General features: G+C 43.1%; 1 protein-coding gene across 1 annotated transcript in view; it reads left to right on the top strand.

Annotated features, from left to right (window-relative positions):
• The window catches only part of LOC306797681 (NT-3 growth factor receptor-like), a gene marked incomplete at both ends in the record, with an annotated part of 225,650 nt that overhangs the window by 118,490 nt on the left and 81,178 nt on the right, over positions 1-25,982 (top strand). Inside the window, 5 exons of the mRNA XM_079297062.1 lie at positions 12,390-12,502; positions 13,323-13,506; positions 14,861-14,884; positions 16,461-16,507; positions 20,333-20,435. Coding sequence (XP_079153188.1) covers positions 12,390-12,502; positions 13,323-13,506; positions 14,861-14,884; positions 16,461-16,507; positions 20,333-20,435 — 471 coding nt within the window. The remainder of the gene's footprint in view (positions 1-12,389; positions 12,503-13,322; positions 13,507-14,860; positions 14,885-16,460; positions 16,508-20,332; positions 20,436-25,982) is intronic.

The following is a 25,982-nucleotide window of genomic DNA, read 5'->3' as shown; positions in this document are numbered from 1 at the left end:
TTATTATATCTACTAACTACAGTTTTTTGCTCAAATTTCTTACAATTCCCCCCTAACTCACAGTTCACTGTGAGTTAGCTACTCAAATGTAGTTAGTTATTCAAATGTAGTTATTTACTCAAATGTAGTTATTTACTCAATGTCCCTGGAGACCTCCCCCCTACTCAATCCAGGGAGAGGCTCCCTATCTATCTAAACAGAGGCAAACAATTCATGCACACAGATATCATTTCAAGTATTTCTGTTCAGTTCGTTTCAAGATAGAGTGCGTTGAAAATCACTGCCTTCCATGTCTTGGGGCTGGCAGGATCAGGATACAGCCTGTAGGTGGATGTTTTAGAAGTCCATCTGGGCCTTTATCAGGTCCTTCAGGATCTCCGAGAGGATGGTCAGGAACCGCTTGTGAAGTTCTGCTATGGCACCGCTGGTGGCCTCATCTAGACTGTGGCCATCAGAAGCTCCAATTCGTCCTCATCCTCGTCACATAACTGGTTGCCTGGACTGGTGTCTGGCTCCTCGGTGAAGCAATAAACCCCTGTAGAGGTCCACGGATGCAAGGGAACCCCCATCCACAGACAACTCGGCGGTCTATGACGACAGCACACAGAATAATTACGATTGCCAAAAATGTATGTTTTCACTGGCCAAGCATACTTCCCAACCAGTCGGTGAACGGATTCGTGACACCAGAGTTGTCTGCTAGCTCTTGGCTGAGTGCTGTCAGTCCCTCCAGAGCCCTGGTCACCGATCCATCAGGAGCTGTGTTATTTGGAATGAAAGTACAGCACGCAGACCCAAACATCTGGCACACGCCACTTTTCTCTGCTAAATCATATCGAATGCCATTCTGTTCTGCAAGGTCATTAAACTAGTCTTCGCCAGCTGTGCATGCAGTCCTGATATGGCGTCACTGGTGAAGTTTACTAAACGCTGTTGGTTATAGTAAATGTAGTTGATCCAATCGACATTTTTATTAATCATCACCCTCTGAGAGAAAACAGATTCTAAATCTGCTGCTATTTGATTTCTGGCTTGAAAGTCATTAGACACCCGCCTTGGCACTCTTATGACATCTTATGTACACTTGGTCATCAAAGGCTCCCTTCGGGCCACCGGCATCTCTTTTGGATCTTCTGTTAGCATGTGGGCGTGGAGAGATGAGTTCTCTATAAGTTGCAGCAGTGACAGGCAAGATATAGAATGACAATATAAGTTGCACCAACGCACATCTACCTGTCCAATCTTTAGGCAGGATTGGATATATGGTTCTTCCTCCACACCATCACCATAAATCAGCTCTAGGTGCTGTCTGTCTTAACACACTGTTATATAGATAGTCGCTAGCATTGTGACTGTTGCTACAATTTGCAATAATTTGCAATAATACTACCTACATTGGGCCCCTTAGCTGTATCTGAGACTATACAATCAAATGGACCCTCTGTAACCTTGAACAGAGGTGGGGTATTATATTATACAGGTGGGTAATCCCAGTGTAGCCTCGGACAAGTGTGATGGAGGGGCAAAGTGTCATCAGTAAACAGAGTTAGAATACAACTAAATTCAGGACTTATGAGTCTGAATCTTGAAGGAACTGGTGTTGCTAGGGGTTGCTAGGTCCTGAACACACAATACAATCTGTACTACTGACTCTTAAAGGATTACATCTACCCACCCCCTTTGTACACATCACAGGCATAATATGATAACAGCTTCCCATACTTATGTGTGGCAGGCCCACACTCGTCAGTTATGATGCACAAGGTTTTGGACATCCACCCGTAGGTGTGTTCATACTTGGGACAGGAAACTACTTCACAGAAGTCGAACTGGACCGTTGATGTTGTACCTTCTTTGAACATAAGAGTGAGAGTTACATTTTCATAGGTGAGTGTCGTCAGAGAAGCCTCTCTACGTGGTCTGAGATCGGTTTGATTAGCTACTGAGGCTAAATGTCGAATCCTGATGTAGTCATGCATGTGATCTGGTTCCTGTCTGTGGTTAATTCCACATACTAAGAGGGAAGCTACTGAACTCAGGAATAAAATAATTACAGACTTCCATAACCCACTGACCCTAGAGTCTCCTACTGGACGCCCTCGCTTAAACTGTGGGGGAAACGTCATCTTCAGTACTGTCTAAACCCCTCTTTTGAGGTGTCTTTGGCTTCAAATTTTCCTGTTTGATGTTCAATCCTGTCTCTGCGAGTGTCTCACTCGTTACCTTCGCTGCTGCACAGTGAGTGAGGTGGTGCCAAGTAGCTCCAGTTTTACCTTTCACCTTTACTGCATGTGAGGTTGCCAATACTACCTCCCATGGACCGGTCCACCTTGGTTCACTCCACTTGCGCTTGTGGACTCTTATCCACACCAGACTGCCTGGTGACACGTCAGCCTGCTTCCTTTCGTCAGCTGCTGCTTCTGCGTTTGTCACCTGAGAAAACAACACTCGGCTCATGTTAGTTAGAGCTCCCGTATATTTCTCAATTTCTAGAGTTAGCAAGTCTAGTTGTGGTTTATCATGACGTCATTAAATCTCAAAAATTGTGAGTAGCACCTTTACTGAAAACTATTCTAAATGTGGATCTACAAAAAATGTTTGACACCTTACCATATCCCCCCTTCACCTCGATATCTCTGCTGTAAGGGATCACATGGCAACCATCTATGTATCTTGGCTATACACTGAACCTCCCCATGGTCCTGGTGACAGCATGGGCATCTGTTGATGTCTCATGGGAGGAGGTCCAGCTGGACCTGGTCGTAGGTACTGCTGATGTTGTGGTGGGAACGGAGCATGTTGTGGTGGTGCATTGGGCTGTCTTCCTCTTCTTTTATGTGGGCAATCTCTCACCCAATGACCTTCTCTCCCACATACGTAGCACTTCCCTCTACCTACAGGTCTTTCATACTCTCCTCTGTAGTTACCTCTCCCTCTGTTGGATGCTCGTGCACGTCCTCTGCCTCTATAATGTGGTGGAGGTTGGTAGTACACCACTGTGTGGGCTGGTACTGCTGGATTTGGTTGGTATGAGGTCGGGGGTGCAGCTGGATATTGGGGCTGTTGTGAGGCCTGAGCCTTGGCTACGGCCATCTGTTTCTTGGCCAGATGTTTTCTGCTGATTTCTCTGTCGACCTCTGCTACTTGCAGTTTCAGCAGTCGCCGCTGCATTCTCCTTATCTCCTCGTCTTCTTTACTTTCTGCTCGTCTTTCCTCTATCTGCTGTTGCAAATCTTTTCTGATGCGTTCTACTTCTGTTACTTCACATTTTAGTCTTCTTACCAGTGCTCCTACTTCCTTACTCTGCTTCTTTAATGTAAACATTATGCAGCCTAGGAGTATTCAAATGTGTGTATTAAATGTGCATGCTTGTCATCACATGAATCAAAGTCAACTCACCCTCTGTGCTGTATGGCGTGTGGCCGTTGACTCCAAAACTGGGATCCACTGCTTCACTTCCCAGATCTGGACCCACTCAACCACGCACCTTGACTAAAACAAACACAAAACTGCCAAAAGTTCAGCAGTAAATGTTAGCATACGTCTGTAGTGTAAGAGAGGTCAACGATCTCTCAAATATGTTTGCGCCGTCCGTGTCAAAATTGATTCTTAGGAACGATGTAAAATAGTAAATGTACCACAATTAGTCAATACTGGATATGTGAAGGAATCTCGAATCCAAAATTGAAGCTAGAATTCCGAAATCAAACTCAACATCTAAATCGGAATCACAATCACAATCCAGTTCCAAATCAGAATTCGAAAGGTTTAAAATTGGAAGTAAAATGAAATTAAAAAACAATGAATAATAATCAATTAAATATTAAATTCAACTTTAAAAATCAATAACTGTGTTCAAAGATATTCAATCAGAAATACCAATGCAAGTCAAACTGTTGAACTGCACTTACACTCTGGTCTGCACAATAATGAATCACAATTAAGTTCAAGAATTGAAGCACAACTGAAACCATTAATCTTTGTTAAAATGCTGAATTAAAACCAAAGTCAACAACTAAAGTTATAATGCTTAATTAAAACTAAGGTCAGGATATAAGCTCACAGCTCTTAGACAATGAATCTCTGAAAAATTTACCGATTCTAAACACTTCGCCGAACCGGAAGTTGTTCTGCGCCGAACCGGAAGTTGTCCTGAAACTGGCTGTTTTATAACGGATATGCTAACCGCAATGCTAACGACAAAAACGGAGCTTCTAATAAAGCATACGCACACACAAGTATCACCAAAATCCCACACTTTAATTCCACTGGTACGCCCTCTGTCTCCTCTCACACTACTGGTTATTTTATTTTATAAGCACGTTTATTTTACATACAGAGTACCGCAACACCGGAGCTACACGTAGCTAGCGTTAGCTCCTCACAGCGCGGCTACAGATCATGCAATGTTATTCATCATTTTAAACGTATTTCCACGCTGCTAAAACACAGACTAGTCACACGTATTATTGGACTTATTGTCCGGTTTTATTAAACCTTAAATCCTCCGGTTAACAGGCTAATAGCTCCTCCAGACCTGAGTTCATCGTTACTTACGATCGCGAGTTACAAACTACCAACGTCACAACACTCTCCTCAGTCAGTCTAGTTTCCCCAAAAGCCTACCATTCTACCTCTTCCGAATCACCTCCACGATCGCTATTTTTCCATTCACGGCCAAAACAAGCGAGAGTGTCTTTCCCGGAGCCGCAGCCTCAGAAGCTAACTCCCGCTAGCCTAGCTTCTCTAAGCAGCGTATGCGTCGAGACCTGAAACTCATGAACGAGACCCGCTAAGGGTTGCACGCCAAAGCCGGAATGCCACTATATTTCAGTCCGCCAAGCTACATACCTGCTTTAAACTAGCTATCTGCAGGCCTAACAATACTTATGTTGGGCCGAAGGAGGCTCCCAGCATGAGCAAAGCAGTTCGCCCGTTCCACAGCTGTTTGATTCCAATGTGGTGATTTAATTACAGCGCTGTCTGCCTTTAATTTCTTTATTCTTAGGATCCTTATACTCTGGACTAATCCCTTAGTTCATCATACTTCAGACAGTAAATCGTAGCTTACCTCAGTGGAACGTGGCCTCCTCGTGGAACGTCCCCACCGGCAACGCAGCGTTAGCCGTTAGCACACTTAGCCAAGCAGAAATACCTCTAACGTCCTAAAGCTACCTCACAGATTTCATGAAACGGCTCTGCCTACCGATATTATGGGCCCAGGATGTCTGCTTGACCAACGCTGCCTTCAGCACACACAGCGAGGCCGGTAAGACTGTCCCTTCGTGTGTTTGCCAAATTTGTTATGGTAGAAATTACCTCACAACAAGAGAAGGCCGGAGCACATGTGGCCGGCTTTGTGCCGTCGACACACACGCTGCAATAATAACGCTACCAAAACTGGTTTACAATTATAAGGAATTTAATTCCACTGATGTAAGTACATTTACAGTTACACATTGGAGTATATACTCCTATGACATATTAAAACAATAAAACCCCATTTGCAAAAACCTCACTCGGCTCCTCCGGTTAAAACCACGTCTGTCGTCCGGGGGCCATCACAGAGAGAGCGAGGGAAAAAGTATTTTAAATTAAACCTCCCACCCCTGTTCGGCACACCCCCTCTTCCATTTATCTCGATTCCTATTGGCTAACTTCCATAAGTGTATTCGGCTGTCTGCCCGAGTCCACTAACACATTCAATGACTGTCAGTTACATTTTAACCCCTTCTATAATAATCCTTCAGTATGAAAGTTAAACTTCTGCAACTTGGCAGAAGCTTCATGTTTCTTTAGCTACTATTCCTACATCACTTTATGTTTATCTTAATTATGCATTCCCAAAACCCTTATGATTATGACTATTTATGAATTATTAATTGTTAAACACTTTTATTATATCTACTAACTACAGTTTTTTGCTCAAATTTCTTACATCTCTGACGTCCCTATTGTGTGGCTCTCACTGCCAACAGGTGACTTTTGTTTTTGCTCAGTATTTTCTAAAACAGCTGGTCACTGTTGTTTTCATCAAAGGTTTCTCAAACAAGAGTATATCGTCCATTTGTTGGGGACTAGCGGATAATGAGTATGTGTGGCAGCAGGGTGGCATATGCAGGATTGAGTCTGAATAAACTACAGTGTGTGTGTGTGTGTGTGTGTGTGTGTGTGTGTGTGTGCTCATGGTAATGAAGACATTTCACCGAGCACCACTGATGAATGCACAATATTACCAGATACATTCACTGATTGGTTTGGCCTGCACAACAGTTGCTCTCCTACTCGAACATGAGGCACCTGAGCTTAAATGTTGAAGGGCCAGTGTGCAGCATTTAAAGGGGTTTGCAGAAATGGAATACAGTCGTAATAAGTTTTCTTTCGTATATAATTGCTTGACAATAACAATCATTGTGTCTTAGTTACCTTAGAACAAGCCGTTGATATCTACATACAGGCGTTTTCACATCAGGTTGCCATAGTTCTCCTAAAGCTTGACACACTGGAGAAGTTTCCGTTGGTTGCAATCTGCCACCTCACCACCGGATGGCGCCAAATCCTACACACTGGCCCTTTTCAGGTGCTTCTTCTGTCAGGTATTCATTTCTTCATAGCGTTCTAAATGCAGTGTTACGTCTTGTTGATGATCGTAGATTAAGTTGAGCGAGTCATCCACCAGGCTTTTACAAAATAGCATCAACCTGATACAGTCCCAGCCCTATTGGTCACTCCAGCAACAGCATTGACATCCATGTCAGCCAAACTTTCATGCACCCTGTTTTAACAGTGAGTAACAGTCATGATTTGAACTGATGAGGTTTCTACGTAACCTAACAAATTGCAGATTAATTCCACTAGAATATGGTACAAGCAGCAGTGGAATCATCACATCATCACAAATGCTCCTATGATTATTACACAATAATGGCAGGGACCTAACAAGCCTGTGCATGATAATATATCACTCACGGATGCACAAATCTATTCTCAGGGCGAGCTCCACCCGCGCATCATGCATATAACTCGCTACACCCAGAGGCTTGAATTTAAAAACACGGGGCCGCTGAGGAAACAAGTTTGAGTTGCTCTGGACTGGAAACTTGTTTTTTGCGGGTAAGCAATGAGAGCCAAAACTGTGCCCACTGCCGTCATCAGCTCACTGCATTTGATTCTTGAACTTTTCCTTCCTGTAGCCCTGGTAACTATTTGACGCTCCGGTAGTTTTAATGGCAGGACCGGCAGGACAGATGACTCAGAGCACAACATATTCATCACATTACAGCCATGCGTCTCTTTGTGCATCTGGACACAGTTGGATGGTTTATTGATTCATGAGACGTGCAGTGGGAATACGTGTAATACAGCAACAGGGATGCAGTCAATAGGGATGAGAAATGAGCTGTGAGGCATAAATACAATATGTATGCCGGCCGCCGGTAAACATTAAATGAGAAGAAGAAAAAACAGAGTGAAACGGCGCCCACGATCAGCAGGACGACTGATTGTGTTTACTATTTGAACCAGTTAACTTGACTTCTTCTTCCTTTCGCCTTCAAATCCAAAATGTTGCCGTAGTTTGTTTTCTCCGCAATGTCTCGTCACCCCAAAAAACACTTTCTAGTAAATAAACACAACTTGTGAAAAGCAGACAGGGTTTGTATTGCACAATGAGTTCATATTTTCTTTTGCTAACATTAGATATTAACTCAGCTAACAGCCATATTTAGCATTGCGATTAGTTTAAAAGGGCGTTGGCCAATGTTTGTCTTCAACAAAGTGAATTTGCTTCGGATCTATAGAGAAAGGGCTCAACATTTACTTCTACGACTTAAGAATCGGTCATAATCTGTGTTCAAATTGAAATCTCCCATTGGAGTTAATAGACTCAGGACCTGCCGCTAGTCTCCTAAAAAGGGCGGGGCAGTGGCGAAACCCACGTGACGCAAATACGGGACCTGACTCTCAGCGGGCCGCCTCCTTTCTGAACCATCCTTCTTGTTACTGATACAACACGAGCTGGAGTTGACGCAGTGACGCTGACCGCACAGGTTGCTGATGTAGGTTACTTGTTAAACAAACACTTGATCCATTGATTGGGTAAATAATCGGCAGATTATTATGTAATTAAAATACTAGCCCCTCCCCTCCTGAAAGCCAACCTGGTTCAGTGCGGAACAAATTGTCGGTTAGACACATACAGAAAGAAACCAAAGGAAATCCACAGTAAGTGATATTTATGGAAGTCCGTCCGGTGACAGTTTGAGTTTCTGTTTGTGCCAAAAGAGGGGCGCTATGTCTTGAATTGGCAAAGGCTTCTGGTGTTTCTCCATCTAATTACGTTGCCCCTGTTATCACACATTCCCTCGCTGTTGCATATTGTCTCCGTCTGCCATCTGTTAATGACATTTTCCAGCTCGTCATTTGGTTGGTTTCGTGTCTTGCTGCCAGTAGTTACGTTTTTCATACGTTTTTCGCCGGCGACCTCGTGGGGTTCAGCCCCCCTGAAAATGTTGTCCGACAAATGGATTTATTGTTTTGCTAAATATTGTGGATTTGTACATTTTTTTTACCAGATTAAACAGCAACGTATCGGCAACACTATCATATAAGTCACTTTTTACACACTCCAAACACAACTATAGACTACGAATATAAGCATCTAGAAAATGTGTCATAAAAGCATGAAATCCTGGGCATAAATCGACGTTACGTGTACGGCAAATCAATATTTGCACCCTGATGCTAGTGGCTAGCGAGCATTGCAATGCATTTTGTAGCATTAGCACTCGTGGCCGAACGCAGAAATACCTTCGGTTTTTCTCTACGTGGGACCAGAACAAAGCTGTGAGTGGAGAACGGTAGGATGGCACTGCCCTTCGCCGAAACAAATCGTGGGTTTTTGGTCACGTTTTAGGAAAAATTTGTTCATAAGCTACCAGCATTGTTGCCAACTGCATCCGGTTTACTGCCGAGCTGTTTCCAGTATAAGAGCGGTCAATCAGCTTGGGCGAGCGGTCAGACTTCCGGCGAGCGGAAATTTACACTCGGGGAGACTCGGCACTTCTTGCAACTTTACTGGCTGAATCTTCTGTCAGCTGCAACAGCTGGTTTCGAAAATGATCCTAAAATGTACTAAAGCCTCTTATTCTTCACTTTATCCCTGCCAAACGTTATTCTACGACCACTGATCATACATACATAGGTTGTGCTGTGATTTGGGAGAGTTTTAGGCAGCCAGCTGCATTATTTCAAAAACACAATATCAATGAAAGTGCTTGTTCTTCAGGCGAACCTGAATATTTTCAATTTGAGCTGTGTAATGTCTTCATTTACTATATTAACCAGCAACATATACACAATATTACCCACTGAACAACCTCACAAGTGTTGTGATCTGATTATAGCCTCAAAATGATTAAGAGGCCTACAAATAGGGCTAGCGTTTAAGAGGTTGGAAAAGGCCACCCATCCCAGTGTCCCCCCCACCCCCCTCCCCAGTGACGACTCTCTCTATTCTGGAGAGTGACATCAACAGGCAACAGTGCATTTCTACACAGCCATCATTGAGTCCATCCTCTGCTCCTCCATCACGGTCTGGTACGCTGCAGCCACAGCCAAGGACAAGGGCAGACTGCAGCGCATCATTCGCTCTGCTGAGAAGGTGATTGGCTGCAATCTGCCGTCCCTCCAGGACCTGTTCGCTTCAAGGACCCTGAAGCGAGCACGAAGGATTGCAGCTGACCCCTCTCACCCTGGACAAAAGCAGTTTGTGCCCCTTCCATCTGGCAGGAGGCTGAGGTCCATCAGGACCAAGACCTCACGCCACACAAACAGCTTCTTCCCGTCCGCAGTCGGGCTCATTAACAGAGCCCGGGTCCCCCACTGACTCTGTCATCCCCAGGAACATTTCCTTCCCTCCCTACTGCTCCCCTTCACATCACTTCATATTTAAACACACTTGTCACTTTTATATTACACTTGTTGACAGTCCTGTTATCTGTTTGTTGTGCACTTTATTTTATATTCTTTTATATTCTACTGTACATTTTTATATGTTTCTATTTCTTGCACTGTTGATTGTTGTTCATTGTATTGTCTAATGTTATGCACCACCTGCCATGACAAATTCCTTGTATGCTACATACATTGGCAATAAACGGTTCTGATTCTGATTCTGAACTTGATTTTATGTTCAAAACATGACAAATACATGCTGCAAACAGAATTGAGTGGCAGACTGATTTGTTGATTTTTTAAATATGATTTGGCACAAGTCACAACCAAATGCACCAAACATGGATACAAACATTAAGCAGAGTCAGAGTGACATTAAAGCTCCCATGTGGGCAAACTGAAAAATGCCCCCACCATCTGCGACTATGGTCTGGAAGCAACATATGGACAGCATTCATTTTCATCTAAATCCTCTCATTGTTTCATAAGGGTTTTTTTCTGCGAGTTTGCAAAAGGTTTCCCGACATGAGAAGTTGTGAGATACCTGAACACTGCAGCACGGGAAGGAGCTACTTGTTGTTTAGTTTGTCTTGTGCAGCATACAGGGACTACAACTGCTGTTCGTTTTGCAACGTTGTACAAGAAATGAACTTTGAACCTTGAGATGACGAGATATTGGCTTGTACCGATTGGTGATCAGAGCGTATATCACAGATTGTTTGTTCTTAGGCCAATGTTAAGGTGCTCTAACAAACTTACTTTAAATCTTTGCTCTGCGCTCCATAAGAGTAATTAACGTTATTGACCGTCTTTTTTCTTTTCATTTTTTTTCTACATTCGATAATATTTGAGACATTTCTTTACCACAGCAAATAATGCGTTGTTGGAAGGCTAAACACCAGCGAATAAGGATTGAAGCAGATACAGTTACAGTTGCAGTTACATAAAAACATTTTGGGAATTTTCGCTACTTGGTGATCGGTTCAACTCTCAGCAATCTCAAGCAGCCATGATCGGACGTTATGAAAATAGAAACAATTGTTCAACCCTCATATCATATAAAAAATGTATGAAAACCGTCGAACCTGATAGCAAGATACCAATGAACTTTACTCTGGATGTTAACGATCTTTAAAAGTTGGCTTTTCTTAAGAATTAGGTGACCCCTGACCTTTCCTCTAGCACCATCAATTTCCACACAAAATATTACAATCTAATTGCCCACAAATCATGAAACAGTATCAATTTCATGTTCCACGGTTGATAGAAGCTTTCCATATTTCATACCTCGTGACCTTTCCTCAAGCACCACCCAACTTCAATCTTTTTCCACTGATGGTACTGTGTGTTCAAATGTGAGAAGCTAATGCATATAAAGCCTTTGCAAAGGATAACAATGGACCTGTGTACAGGCTCTTGGTGGAGCAAATTTAATTGTTCGTGCAACCTCAAGACATTTTAAATTGATCTGTAATTCATGAATGCACAAAGAAAAGATGGAGAGGAGTCTAACAGCAAGTACATGCAGAGGACCCATGTCGGTGTGTGCAGTGAGTGCTGGCTATACAGCCAAAACACGACAGTAGGTAACATTATATTGGCGACTAAAATACGCATTGGAAAAGCAACTCCAGTGGTCAAATTCCTATGATAACCTGACACAAAACTTTGCATTGCGTCCTCAGCAAGACCAAGCTCTTTTGGGGTTTTTTCCATCAAAGACAATAGCATTGTGGCGTGCAGTTATTACCGCAGCCCTTAGGTGCTGCTAGCGTGGCATTGGTCTTGCTAATTATTCTTACTGGATGATTATTAACACCCAAGGGTGCTTTCATCCAGAGCTGTTTTTACTCTCTTATGCATACACTGTATGTCAGACATATACTCTCCAAATCCTGTTGAGCATCTGGAGCTTGTGAAACTCATCCCAGCAACTCTGATGATGTATTATCTTGTGTATCTGTGTGTGTGTGTGTGTGTGTGTGTGTGTACTTGAGAGGATGAATTCCATTTGTGGAAACAGTGATCGTCTTTCTCTGGTGCCGGTTTTGAATGTCTCATCATGGGCTGTCGAAAGACGATGACACTGTTTGCAGCCGGCCGCAAAATTGTGTTTGCATTCGGAAAACGTTTTGTCTGTCAACAGAGAGAAACACGAGAGCGGGAACACACACACACGCTCACACACTCCAAATCGATCGGAACAGATCGTGATGAGACGGTCATATTAAAATGATCATCAAGGTCTCTCCCATTCTCTATCACTCTCCCATTTCCTCCCTTTTACTTTCATGTGCTGCCACAATACATCCAGTGTAATGACCGACAATATAAGCTTCACTCGTAGTGCAGCTACACTGAAGTACTTTCATGTCCTTTGTTTCAATTACAAAGTGGAGTGCTCATCTGCCCTCTGCTCTCTTTGGTCTCTTCAGTTCCTCCCTCCATCGTGAAGCTGAAGGAGCCCGAACGCCGCCATGACACCTGCATAGAGTTCACTGTTCGAGGGTCGCCCCACCCGACGCTGCAGTGGTTCTACAGAGACAAGGTGCGTTTGTTCCAACCGTCAGCGTGTCACTAAGTCACGATCCAATCAATCTATTGTGCATATTGTCTAAGTGATGTTCTATTTCATGGCTGCTCTTTCTAAGCAATCATTCATTTACCTGAAAAGAATGAACAGTTTGGCATGAAATGCACCTTGGAGAAACAAAAGGATGTATTAGATTTAACAATGGAACCGCACATTGATTTGAAATATATCTATAATCACAGTACATTCATTTTCAAGGTGTATCATCGTGTCTTACAGGCTGATGACGTGTTTTGTATGGGAAAAAAAACAGCTGTCAAATAAATGGTGCCAGTTGATTCAAAGTTTCAATATTTCTCTCTGAAGTGGATTAGAAGTTGTGCGGACATGATCTTTGGTTTCACCAGCCGCCCACACCAACGACCGCAGGTTTATGGTGCTGCAGATCAACGGTGGAGAGATTGAATTAAACAATACATTTGTGCTGGAATTAGCAGGAAGAGAGCTAATACATGTTAGCTGTTAGCTTAGCATATCGCAACCAGTGGGCAGAAAAGTCCTCCTTGGCTAAATAACGGAGCTATCAGCCAACGTTAACAGACGAAGGCATTGAGTTACACTGTGACGTGTTCAAGCTCTGTTCAGTAAAAATGAGTTTTAGGCAAAAGCTAATTATAATATAATCATGATGTGTTCAAGTTGTTTTCACAGCAATATTTAATGGATGACATAGCTGCCAGACAGTGGCTGAAATCAAAGCTGCAGGCACCAGCAGCTGCTGTCGGGCTTCATGACTTGATGTCACCGTTCATTTGTTCTGTCACTGCCCTTTCAGGAAGTATCCCACACTGAGTATGTGCGTCCTGATATGGATATTTACCAGGACTACATAGAGGGCTGCCTGACCTTTAAGAACCCAACGCACCACAACAATGGCAACTACACTCTGACGGCCAGCAACTACCTGGGAGTGGCCACCAGTAGCGTGTACGGCCACTTCCTCGACAAGCCCTTTGATGGTGAGTTGGGACCTTGAGGCCATGTTGAGTTTCTGTTGCATGTGTTGAAGAAAAACGAATCGGCAACAGAAAACTATCTGCACCTGTTCCTCTCAAGTGGAACCATCAGAACAGAACCATCAGTCCTTTAGTGATCACTGCTGTTGACATGCTAACACACCATGGCAGTACACAGCTGTTTTACATTGTGGCTTTGTGTTTGACCTGTTGGCTGTAAAAGCTAAAATCACAGTATTAAATGAACAATGCTCATGATACAGTCTGCAAGCTGCTGTTTTGCTTTCCTTCTCATTCTTTAGATATCTGTTATATGCTTACATGCAGCGACTATAAAAAGTTCCAACTTCTTTTAGATTTTCACTCTGTTGGAAGACGGAACCATGAAGTGTTTTCTCGCATATCTCTTCCCCACTTAACTTTCGCCCAAATTCAAGGTTGCCAGCTGTCTCCACAAACACACAATCCATTGATTGGAGTGTACGTGCCCGTGTACCCATGTACTGCTCACATGTGTTACGCTTGGGAACAAACGCAGCACACACAAAACGTAACGTGAAGCCTCTAAACTGCTCAGTGGATGATACTCCAGTTCCAGGTACGGTCAAGAGGCCTGTGCTGGCAATACTGTGAGTGGTGATCGGTCAAGCAGATGCGTCGTCACATCATTACAAGGACAACTGCAACAGACAGTGGCTGGCTTTTAGCAGTGATGCAGATATGGAGCACAGGCACACAGAACAGGAGGAACAATGCATTAGAAAGAATGACACTTCTATATATACAGTTAAGTAAAGACAAAGATGGGCCAATCTATGAATGGAGCAATATGAAGTTGAAAATAGTCGCACATATTGGCATGAGTCACAAGAGCCTTCAGAAGATTTCCGGGTTGTCCGACCTTCTGTCCGATCCATTCGCATCCACCTTGAGTCGATGTTGTTGGGCAAATGTCGAGGTCACTGTGACATGTCATGTCCGTCCCCTTCTCGTGTTTGGTTTAGCCCTAAGGTCGACGCGCGGTGTCAGCCTTCCCTCAGCAGCACCCCGGCTGCGTTCTGCATTGCATGACGTGGTGACATGAAGCTTATATTTAGTCTAAGTGTGAATGAGATGCGGAGAACAAAGTTATATTCAGGCCGGAGGCGACGGTCTCGTTGACGGTGTTATTTCTGGTGTTTTGCTCTTTTCACACCTTACACCCAATGCTCTGTCTCTAATCTAAACATTTGCTCCACTTAAACTATTTCCATCTCTCGGTTATGCTGTTCTCACGTACACTCAGATACCATACTTATACTCGTCTGTGCAGCGTGTCTCACAGCGTCTTGTCTATCTGCTCTTTCATCTTCCACAGGCCCAGACACAGACTATGAATATGGTAAGTGAATCCCATTATGTTATCCTGGTTTAAATGTTCATGGTTGTCAAGGAGTCAGCTCCTCAACATGACATCCTCTACATATGTCAATTTTGCATTTTATACAATTAGCTCAATATCGTTTATATGTCAAAAAACTTGACTCATGACCCGAAAAATTCCACAGACTGACAGATGTTGAAGGCATGAATTGGTGTCGGAATGTATAGTCCGCTCTATTTTAAATACAGGCTCTCCTATTAAATCGAATGCAATCCAATACGGCAGCTCAGCCATACATGCTACAGCACTTCCACTGCTGCCAACCCTTATAATAAACTCAATACGTCTCTAAAGCTCGACATTGTTATATTTGCAAATGCAGATCATATGTCTGAGCTGTTTTATTATTTATTTATTGGATTGCATTCGATTTTACCGATGTACAGAATAAAGTTGTCACCAAATTCACAAAGAATGAATTGTCGCCGGTGATGGCACCATCAACTCGCCAAACCTCCAATGAAGTTTTGCAGCTGAGTGCAATTTGCTCTTGTTTTCTGTGCGTCTGGTCGTCATTACTCATGTTGTTTTGTAGACCAGGCTCTGGACGGACTCTGACTCATTTCATTTCTCGTCTGTCATGGTGCCTATATACACCTGGATGTCGCCAAAGACACCCAGTTCCTAAATATTGCAATACTTGTATCACCTTACATATATGGCCCAACAGTGTAAGATAAAGTCACCAAACTTTACAGATGTGTAGTTGAGATCCAAATGAAGGCGTGGTTTAAAGATAGACATGCTCTGAGCGGGGGGGGGGGGGGGGGGTTGTTTTTGTTTTATCATTTATTTTTTTCAACGTCATGCAACTTGGATCTAAATGTTATTAATGTCTGCATATTACCTCATTTATATAAAATACTACATGCTCGGCAGCGCTGTTAGGAACCATACGGGTTTTTGTCTTATTCGTGCAGGCTTAGAAGCTGCAAAAGCCGCACAATTCGTTTGCAAATTTGACCCTGAGTGTTTAATATTCTTCATATTCTAAAAGGGACAAGTCTTTATGATGAATAGTTTTTATACATTGCACTTTGTCTCGACTAGAGCCTTTTTTGGAGGCTAAGGTTATAGGAGCTTGAGAATAATACATATCCAGTATCAAGGGACATATCTTTCTATCAACATAAATAAATGTCTATCTTATCAAGGTGTGCCTGAGTAAATATGTTTTACAGTTGAATAATACACTTATACTAATCGTAACGTTTTATTTTAAAGATGTATACTTCCCCAGAAATGTGATCTTTAAGAAGATAGGATTTATTGTGGGACTGTACAGATGATATTGTTTCCAGCTTCAGTCTGAACTGGCCTATAACGACAACATTGCATGACTTTCATCTCTAAGTTGTGTGTATTTCGCCTCCTTTTGTCTGCAGCTCTGTGTTCATTCTTGATTTGAGTAGTTTTTCTATTTTTGTTTTGTGTGATGGCTTCTCTGCTCAGTTTCCCTGCAGAAGCAGCAGCAGGTCTGTAAACTGTTGTGATTTTCACAAGCCAGTCTGTATCTTATTGTGCTTATCCTCAGTGACCCCGACAGCAGAGACTCACAAACCAGAGGAAGATCATTTTGGGGTGAGTGATCGAAATGTTAAAACATGTTGAGTGTTTGGATGAGATGTTGTGCTTCTTCGTTTGGTCCTCGAGCAACAAAAGCCCGTATTGAAAACGTCCTCGTCACAGGCCGGTATTATTGATTGTATGAAACAAGGTGAGGTTTCTCAAACGAGCGTTATCACATGTTGTGTGTTGAATCTACATGAAAACGATCGGATAGAATGACGGACTTGACGTGGTTGAGGTCCTGCCAGCGTTGCGTTTTCAAAAGACTCAAATAAAAGTCTTCTTGAACTTATGTCGGCAGAAGAAATGACCAGTTTAGCTCACACTTCAGTACAACATCACACGCATTGCTCCGTGTTTTAAGGTTGGGATGACCCTGAATAGAGGAGCCTGTTTCAACTGACAACCTCAAAGTTGAAGCGCTGCAGTGGTGGAAAAATGTGGTTATGATTTAAAGGACCGTTCCATTCTGGCTTAATGTGGGTGCTGGATGTTTGATCTTACATAGGATTGCTTGGTTTTTCCAAATAAATCATGAAATACGGCCTACAGAACTAGGTGCAAAAGCTCTATTTACCACTATGAAAGAGCTGGCAGGTTGAGAAACTGTGTCCGTATCTCCATTCCAGTACTAAGGATGCTTCCACACACACACACACATTATTTTATTTTGCATTTCCTGTGTGCGGCTTCTCTGCTGCCAGTGACAGACAATCCGAAAGTTATAAGCCCATTGAGTGGATGTTATCGGTGGTTATCACGAGCATTCTAATGCTTCAGATGCTCCAAATGGCACCTATCCGTTGTGAAAGTGAAACAAAATACCTGTAGTTCTAGGCACCAAAAGCACTTGGTTAGGTTTAGGCGTTAGTGGTACAGCGTTAGTTAAGTACATAGCAACAAATGTAAATGTATTTAAACTCGTAATGACCGTTATGTTAAAGTAACAGTGCAAAAGAAGACCAAAAAAAAAGATGTGGAACAAAAGAGTAGAACAAAAATCTGAAAATGTAGCTCAGGAAGTGAAGAGTGTCGAGAGCGGACGGTGCTATTTTAATCAAGCCTTTCCTTCTCCGGCATTCGCCCGCTGCCGTTTGCTGCTGTCTGCCAGAATCCCCTGGTGGTCGGTGAGCCTGAGAGTCGGTTAGAAATGTAATTGAGTTCTTTTTTCCCTGTAATTGACTGGGAAAAGATAACTGTTGAAGCAGAGGCTTTGACGGAGCGAGCGTAGTGGGTTAGTGTATGTGTATGGGTGCCTTTTTTCCTTTTACATAATTCTGTGTTTCGAAAAATACGAATACCTGTATGCATCTTTAGATTCAAGTGTATGACCGTGACAGATATCGTCCAATCTAAAGCCCAGCTAGGGACCTCTAGAGGCTGCTGTGTTTCATTCAAGCTCATAATATGAAAGCAACTCACCAGTGAGCCGATAAAAAGTCAAATTGGTCCAAATGGTGGTTGCTAGAGGAAAGCACAGTCATGGAGTAATTAAAGCCAAAGCATTTATCTCCTTCTGAATGTGAAGAAGAAGAAGTTCTTTATTAATCCGTCTTGGGGATTTCATTCTCTTGGTACACACGGGTACAACATACACACATATGACCCATTGACATGCATTACTGTTGAGAGATGGCAGAGAGAAGGGGCTGCCAAGGTCAAGCAGCACTGAGCAGTTTGTGGTTCGCTGCCTTGCTCGAGGGCAGCCGCACCAGGCCGTTCCGTATGGTCGGCGCTGGACTTGAACCGGCCGCCCCGAGCCAAGTCCTTAATGAATCAGCTGTTGCCTGATATCTGCTCATACCCAAAGGGTTCATCGACTGGGGACTAAGTTGTTACAGTTAGGGATTTAAAATATCTGTCAGAGAGGAAACATTAGTTGTTGTTGTTGTTGTTGTTTTTTTTGGGGGGGGGGGGGGGGTAATGGGGAGCAACCGCCTTAATTAATAAAAAAAGGCTAATGTATTTGAGGAAAACCACAAGATGGCCGCGATCAAAATGCAGTTGACTTTGACATTTAGCCGTCACGTCCTGTTTTTTTACAACCTGAAGTGACACGAGAGGGTGGACCTAAGTGCAGCTGAATGCTAACTAATGCTGCGTTCACACCGGTCGCGTTGATTTTTTGACGCACTGCAAAATCGCGTCCAACGCACTGCACAATCGCGTCCAACGCGCCGCCGGTCGTGTTCACACCAAACGCCGCAAAATCTCGTAGCGCCGGAGAGGGGGCGTGGTTTATCGACTGGAAGCCGTTCACCTGGCCGTCATTTCTTTCCGCTGTCAACCGTGAAAGGAATAAGGACAATTGCTGCTTTGTACGTGTTGTGGAAGTCCCTCAAACATCGGAATGCCAAACGCCGTCATGTCTGGTTCATAATATTGTTCAGAGGAGCTCCGTGGATTGTATCGAGCTGTATTCACTGTCTAGCAAGCCACCGGTCGTTTACTACAGCTGTAGGAACACTAAATAAACTGATTTGGCTGTGATTCAATGGCAATAAACCGACAAAAAAGGGACTCCGAAATAACTACATAATGATGCCGATTTGTACTTGTCTTCTCTGACAAAAAGGGACTCCGAAATAACTACGTAATGATACCGATTTGTAGGTTACTGGTCTTCTCAATGGAGCTCTGATGGATCGGTGCTAGGCTATGCTAACATCGTAGCAGCTCCACCAGCACTCAATAACGTCACGTAGACGTAAATACGGCAGCGTCTATTCATTGTTTGTACCATATGGTTTACACACACACACATGTATACACATAGTTTGGTCCAGTCTCTATTGATATGAGGTATCGTAGAGCTCTGGGTGAACACAGACGGCTACAGGATTTATTTCCTGATTCAACAACGGCAGGAAGCCAGTGATGACAGGGGGAGCAACTCAACGCTGATAGGCTATCGCGCCACAGCGTCACGCGATTATTTCTCAGAAGTTGAAAAATTTCAACTCGTGCGTTGGCGATTTTGCGGCGTCCAACGCGTCCACCGCACTGCAATAACGCGTCCAACGCGCCGCGCCATCGCAAAATCGCGGTGCGCCAGTCTCATCGCGTCTGTGCATAGACTTTGTATGTAATCTCGACGCGCGTCAAAAAATCAACGCGACCGGTGTGAACGCAGCATTAGAATTTTTAGGTGACCAAAATATTACAAATCACTTTCATGTGGTGAAAACTCACTGTGAAAGGGTTAAAGTTGTAAAACAAAAACAGGGGCAACTCCCAGACCGGAAAACGTTAGTGACCTGTCAATCACAAGGTAGCCCGCACCTAAAGCATCCCCTGCTTTATGGTCTGTTTGAATCTAAATGGACCATAATGTACTAAATGAACATCATGCTGTATTGAAGAAGACTTGAAACTAGAGATTGAGACCATAAACTCATGTTTACAATGTTTACTGAGGTAATAAATCAAGAGAGAAGTAGAGTCATCTTCTCATAGACTTCTATACAACCAGAGGAGTCGCCCCCTGATGGACATTAGAGAGAATGCAAGTTGAAAGCACTTTTGCATTGGCTTCACTTTTTAGAACAGAATGTTGCCGTCTGATTTATGCGCATATTTCAAAATTGTAAGCTCCATTCATATCGTTAATGGTATGACGCTGCCACCTTGTGGTTTACCTGCAAGACCTCGCAATATGCGCAGGTTGTATTTTTTCTAGCATGTTAAACAGCCTCCCAAATAATATATATATACCGTATATATTTAGCTGTTCCCCTGTAAGGCCTGCTGAGGTCCTTGCTGTGCAAAAATCATCCTTTCTTTATTCCTATGTATGTTTGCAACTGCCCTAACACTATCCCCCCCCCCCCCCTGTAGGTCTCCATAGCAGTCGGCCTGGCAGGGTTTGCCTGTGTGATGCTAGTGGTTCTCTTCCTTCTCATCAACAAATACGGACGACGCTCCAAGTTTGGCATGAAAGGTAAGAAGTGTCTCTAAATCTATTTGTTCCGTCTTCTCGAAGATGTCTTGAATCAGGCTCTTAGTGTGCGACACTGCTCTTGAACGCCGCTGAAAGGAGCGACTCGTGGACGGAAAGGCTGAATCCGTCTGCTTTGCCAATATCTTTGTCGTATTCATACTTTGTTTGGTGGACTGAATGGAAGGATGAAGGAGTTACGAGTGACTGAAAGGAAAGATTGCAAAATAATTAAAAGCTTGAAAGATCGAAAGATGAAAAGCACGAAGGGAGGAAGGAAGTATGGACAAAAATAAGGTTGCAGGGAGGAAAGGAGGTCTCACTCATAGCTTTGCGAACATGGAAAGCATAATTTGAACCAACAATAGTCCAGTAGGAGGAAAGGTAAGGCAAGATGATGGAGGACAGAAAGAGGAAGGCAACAAAAGAAAGAATGTGTTGGACGCTTGCTTTATTGTTTGTTTCCTAACGGCCTTTCTTTCCACCATGTTTCTGTCTCTCTTGACGTGTGTTCCAGTCTTTGGTGTGGACTTGCGTCTATGTCCTCACATCCGCCTCAGCTTTCAATATGAAAAAGAGGATGAAACCGCTTTCAGGATTTACGCTCACCTGAAGGCAGTGTTGCTTGGATCAGAGTTAAATGTGTTATCTAATGATGACCCTGGTAGGGTCAGCTAGTTTCTCTTTGAGGAGTTGTGTTGATGTGACTTGGTCCTTTATTAAAGTCCACTGAAGTAAAGGATTAAGCATGGGGCTGTTTTTACATTTCTCTCTCTCTCTTTCTGTTTGGTTTTGAGTCATAATGTTTGTCATCATATACAGAAGCCGGTTCATACTATGGGTCATTGGTTTTTAGGCGCACCATGATGACATCACAGCTGATAACTGTATCTTGGTATCCTGAGAAAATAAAAACTGCTCATATTTAAGAAAAGTCTTAAAGGAGACATATGGTGTTTCTACCAGAACATGTTCAGATACTTTAATGTTGAAACAACTCTGCTTTTTCTCATACTTACTGTCTGAATGTACCTGTATTCACCCTCTGTCTGAAACGCTCCGTCTCTTTAGCCCCAAAAAGTCTGCTCTGACTGGTCAGCGTTTTTCCGCATCTTGGCTGTCCCCGCTACATCTATACAAACAAAAAATAGAACTATAAACACCATATTGAAAACTCAAATCTAATGTATCAACAGAAAGACTCCAAATAGCTCAACATTAGCACAATTCCATTGTCTTCACTCAAATAGAAATTCTAACTAAACCAAGACTGACATCTGAAGGATTTAACCGCACATTGAAACAGCAGTCACAGCTTGAAAAGAAGAAAGTTAAATTGACTGTTGAATATTCCAACCTGCATTTCACAGAAATGGTACACTACAAACAATGTGTTAGATCCTGGGGTACTTCTGGCCCGATACGGGGCTACTTTTAATGTTTTAATGAATGTTCTTAATTGTTTTTAAATCTCCTTTTCTTTTGCCTTATGTTTTGATGCTTTTAATGGTTTTATGTGAAGCACTTTGAATTACCTTGTTGTTGAAATGTGCTATACAAATAAACTTGCCTTGCCTTACTTACTGACTCCGCTCTCTATTAAAAGATTGTCGAGCTGGTGTTCTTGCGAGGGAACTCGCCTGGCTCTTCTAACTGCCGTTACTCCCGACGTCTACCCTGCTTCCTCCGGTCTGAGTGCACTCGGCCGAGGGGCCACCCTGACCCCGGGCGCTCCTACCAGTCGCCTCGGTTATGGCAGCTTCCCTCTTCTGGATCCGTGCTCTTGGTAAATGCCAGGTTAGGTTTTAACGGCTAGGATTACTTCTAAAACCGTAAGGGATTGTTAAGTGGATTCGGTCCTAGGATAACCTTACAGAACTCAGTTGTTAGACATACAATGGATTTAACTTTTTACTGCCACGAGGAACTTTTACTACCTAAGCAAATAAATGCACTTGAGAATTTTACTTTAAATGCAGATTAGATATTTATTGCAGGTTATATTTAGTTAGTTAGCAAGGGTTAAGCTACAGCTCACATAAAATGTTACTACACTTGATTCGTTACTTTCATTTTCTTCTTAGATTATACTCATTAGTTTTAGATGCCGAGACGGTTCGGTGGAGCTGGATTGTCGATGTGATGAAAAATCCTTTTGGGGTTTTTAGGAGCGAAGGTTCGGCCAGACCCCCCAGGCTCCTCCTGCGCGGCAAACGAAGTCCGTTCAGCGATCCTCAAGGCTCAGTACAAAGTCTTTAAGGCGGCTGTGTCCATCCGTTGTCCAGTTGTTAAAGTCAAGCAGGGGGGAGAGGTGATTCTCCGTCTTTCAATTTTTGTCCACGAACGGCGGTCTTCTTTCCGTGAACAGAGACGAAGTCCTGTCGAACGAGGTCCAGTGTTTCTCCATGGATGGCTCGGTCGGCGTCCCATCGTGAATTCCCGTCTTGCTGTTTGCAAGTTACTTCTTTTATAACACTTTTGGGCTGCCTCTCGCGTTTCTCCCCCCTCTTCCTCAACACGGCCTCCCTCAGCCCATGATTAACATGACATCATTGATTTGGTGCATGTGCTTCGAAAAGTACCTAACTTTTGTGTGTGTGTGTGCATGAGGAAATCACCCCAACTTCCCTGTCTGGGCGCCTACTTAATCAAGCTCTGCGCGTGTCTGGGTGTTCAGCATCTGTTGTACTTCCCCTTTTCCTACACTCACCCATTTCTAACAGATTAGTTATCATAATCACAGTTACAGTTGTTATAATCAGTTACAGTTGTTATAATCAGTTTACTTAGTACACATTTGCTTATAAAATGATTATTGATCTCATCCTTCATCATTATTGTGCTTTGTGTCTTTTCTTCTCAACCACCATTATTTCCCCATCCCTTGAAGCCAACACCCTGCTTACGTCCTCTTTCTCCGTACTTTCTACGCTCAGACTGCACTATACTCAGATACACATATTATTATCAGGTTTACATTTGTTAAATCACTCTATGTATTAAACATTTGTTATGTAACGATCATACACTTTATCTTTCGATTACACTTTAACTATTGATTTCTGAGTATATGCTTTATGCTTTTTATATCCTGACCTTCCCCTGATCGTGTATGCATGTTTTCGAGGCAGCTCTCGTGAGCTCAACTCTTCTCGACACCCCCTTCTTGAGGTCACAGGCTGCCTCGCCTTAGCTAGTAGGAATCTCACAGGAAGTTTTCGTCGGCCGGGGCAGTGATGACGAGCACGTCGTCCTCTTGTGAAGACGGTCCTGATGCCTGCTCCCAGCTGTCGATCACCACTAGGTGATGAAGGTTAACCTTGTTAACTTCTCCACACGGCATGTACCGCATATGCATGCATCCATAACCTTCACCGGTTTATGGCGCATGCGGTTAAACTTTTCTTTTTCCTGTGACCCGGAGTGGTTTCTGGTCTCCGGGTCCCTGCCATGCAACGGCTAGGGTGGTCGGCAGCAGGCAGACCACACAGTCGTTCTTAATTTCTCTCCATTGCAACACTTCTTTTTCTCCGGAGAGAAATCACTTCTTGCATAACCCAACTTCCTCAGGGCTCTTCCTGCCCAGAGCCCCGTAGTACTCCTTCTCATGGTAACCACCCCTTTGACATTGGCCACTCTGACGTAGGGTGGTAAATCTTGTATGTTGGTGGCCATTCTTGAGTTCCTGGTTTTCTCCTAATACGGAACTGGCTTCAGCTGCCCCACTCCTTGGATTCCTCTTTTCTTAATGGTGAGTCCCCCCCTCCCTTTGTCCTCTCCTTCCTGCATTGTATCAACCACACAACTCACAGTTTTTTTAGGATTCTGCGGACTTCTTTTTCAAGAATCCAGAGTCGCTGCTTTTCCAGTTCCCTTTGCGTTGGAACGGTGCCTGCATATCCTAGTGCGCCATGCACTGCCTGCACCACCTCCTCCACGCTCTCTTCTGGGACTACCCTTCCTTTGGGCAATTCTTCCCACTTCTCGATCCCAACAAAGACAATTTGTGTCATCTGGACGAAACGATCCACTTCTTCGTTTCCTTGCCAGTGAATTTCGAGAGGTTTCTGACTTGTGTGAAATACACATTTGAAAGTTAGAATGAAAGCTCTTAAGGCTCCAAGAAAGACTACTTGGATTCTTTTTTTTACGTTAGTAAACTGAACAAGGCCTCTTAGAAATCCAAACCAAAGAATTGTCAAGTATACGACCAAGGCCTCAAATGCAAAGACAAAAAATGAAGGGCAGATTTAGATGCACATCGTAATGAAACGGGATGATTCTTACTGATAATATTCTTCCTCAGAGGCTGAAGGAATATTTGAATGGCATTTTGCAGTTTTTTTTTCGGGTACCTTCATTAATTATTTAAATCTTCCTCCACACCAGAATAACGTAATTGACCTTCACACTGATGAGCTGCTCCACACATTCTCCATATTATACAAGGAGATCTCTTCCTGGTTCTCTCCTGTTTCTACTGAAAGCAGACATCCGTACCACGTCTCCAAATCAGTCAAAGAAACGTGACCTTTCAGCCCGGAGAGCGTGAAACAGGAAGTCAGTGTTGGTGTATTTGTCACGTAACTTGTGTACTTCAGTAATGGCACTTCCGTCGACATTTTAACCCAAACCTAACAAAGTAAGTTTGTTACCTAAACCTAAATAAGTAGTTAGTTGCCAAAACCTAACTAATTTGTTTCTTGTGAATACCTAACTTCATTTTGAAAAGACTGCTTGCATGTAACGAGCGGAAATTGACACGTGTTGGTGGCTTTTGGTGGAAAATGTACGAACAACGAGAGTATGTTTTTCCATGATATCATACAAACAGTTGGGTGGGAAACGTAGGACTCACTACATTTTGGTTGCCCAAAACAGGTCGTTTTTGTTGTGGTTTGCTGCAACTTTTTTCCATTATTGTTGTTCGGCAACCACCGAATGAGTGCTCAGGTTAGGTTAACACGAACCATAAACTGTACCCTACCTAATAGTATAGAGTGCCATACAAATGGGGTTGACGCTGCTGTTCCACTGATGGCACTAAATGTAAAATATGCTAAAATGACACGCAATTAGTTATAATGCAGGTAATTCCATCCCTCGTTTTTTTTACCCTGATTGGCATCGATTTAAATACCAGCTCAAGTGAAAGTAAATTACTGAAGAAATATAAGAGTGTTATGATAATGGAAATTGTTTTCAAAATATACTTTAAAGCCCTGCTCTCTTTTGCTCTTAATTCAATTCAATGTTGCTTTATTGCCATTAAAGTTTCAATGAGTATTTTTTTGTATTTCAAATGTTAGAGTTTTAATTTAGAATTTAGGATGACAGGTTATTCCATTGAATGTTTTACATTTTAGGAGGAAGTGCATCTCTCTCTCTCTCTCTGTTTCCCTCTGTCTCTCTCTAACACAAACACACACACACACATACAAACCCCATGTCTTAAGGGCACACACACACACACACACACAGAAACACCATATCAACCATCTGTTGATTACTTCGATCTGTTCTGTTCTTACAGCCAGCCCACATTACTGC

Source organism: Melanostigma gelatinosum, assembly GCF_949748355.1.
Source record: "Melanostigma gelatinosum genome assembly, chromosome: 1".
Lineage (NCBI taxonomy): Eukaryota > Metazoa > Chordata > Actinopteri > Perciformes > Zoarcidae > Melanostigma > Melanostigma gelatinosum.
Note: the sequence above shows the minus strand (reverse complement) of the source record. Positions and strands in the feature narration are given on the sequence as shown.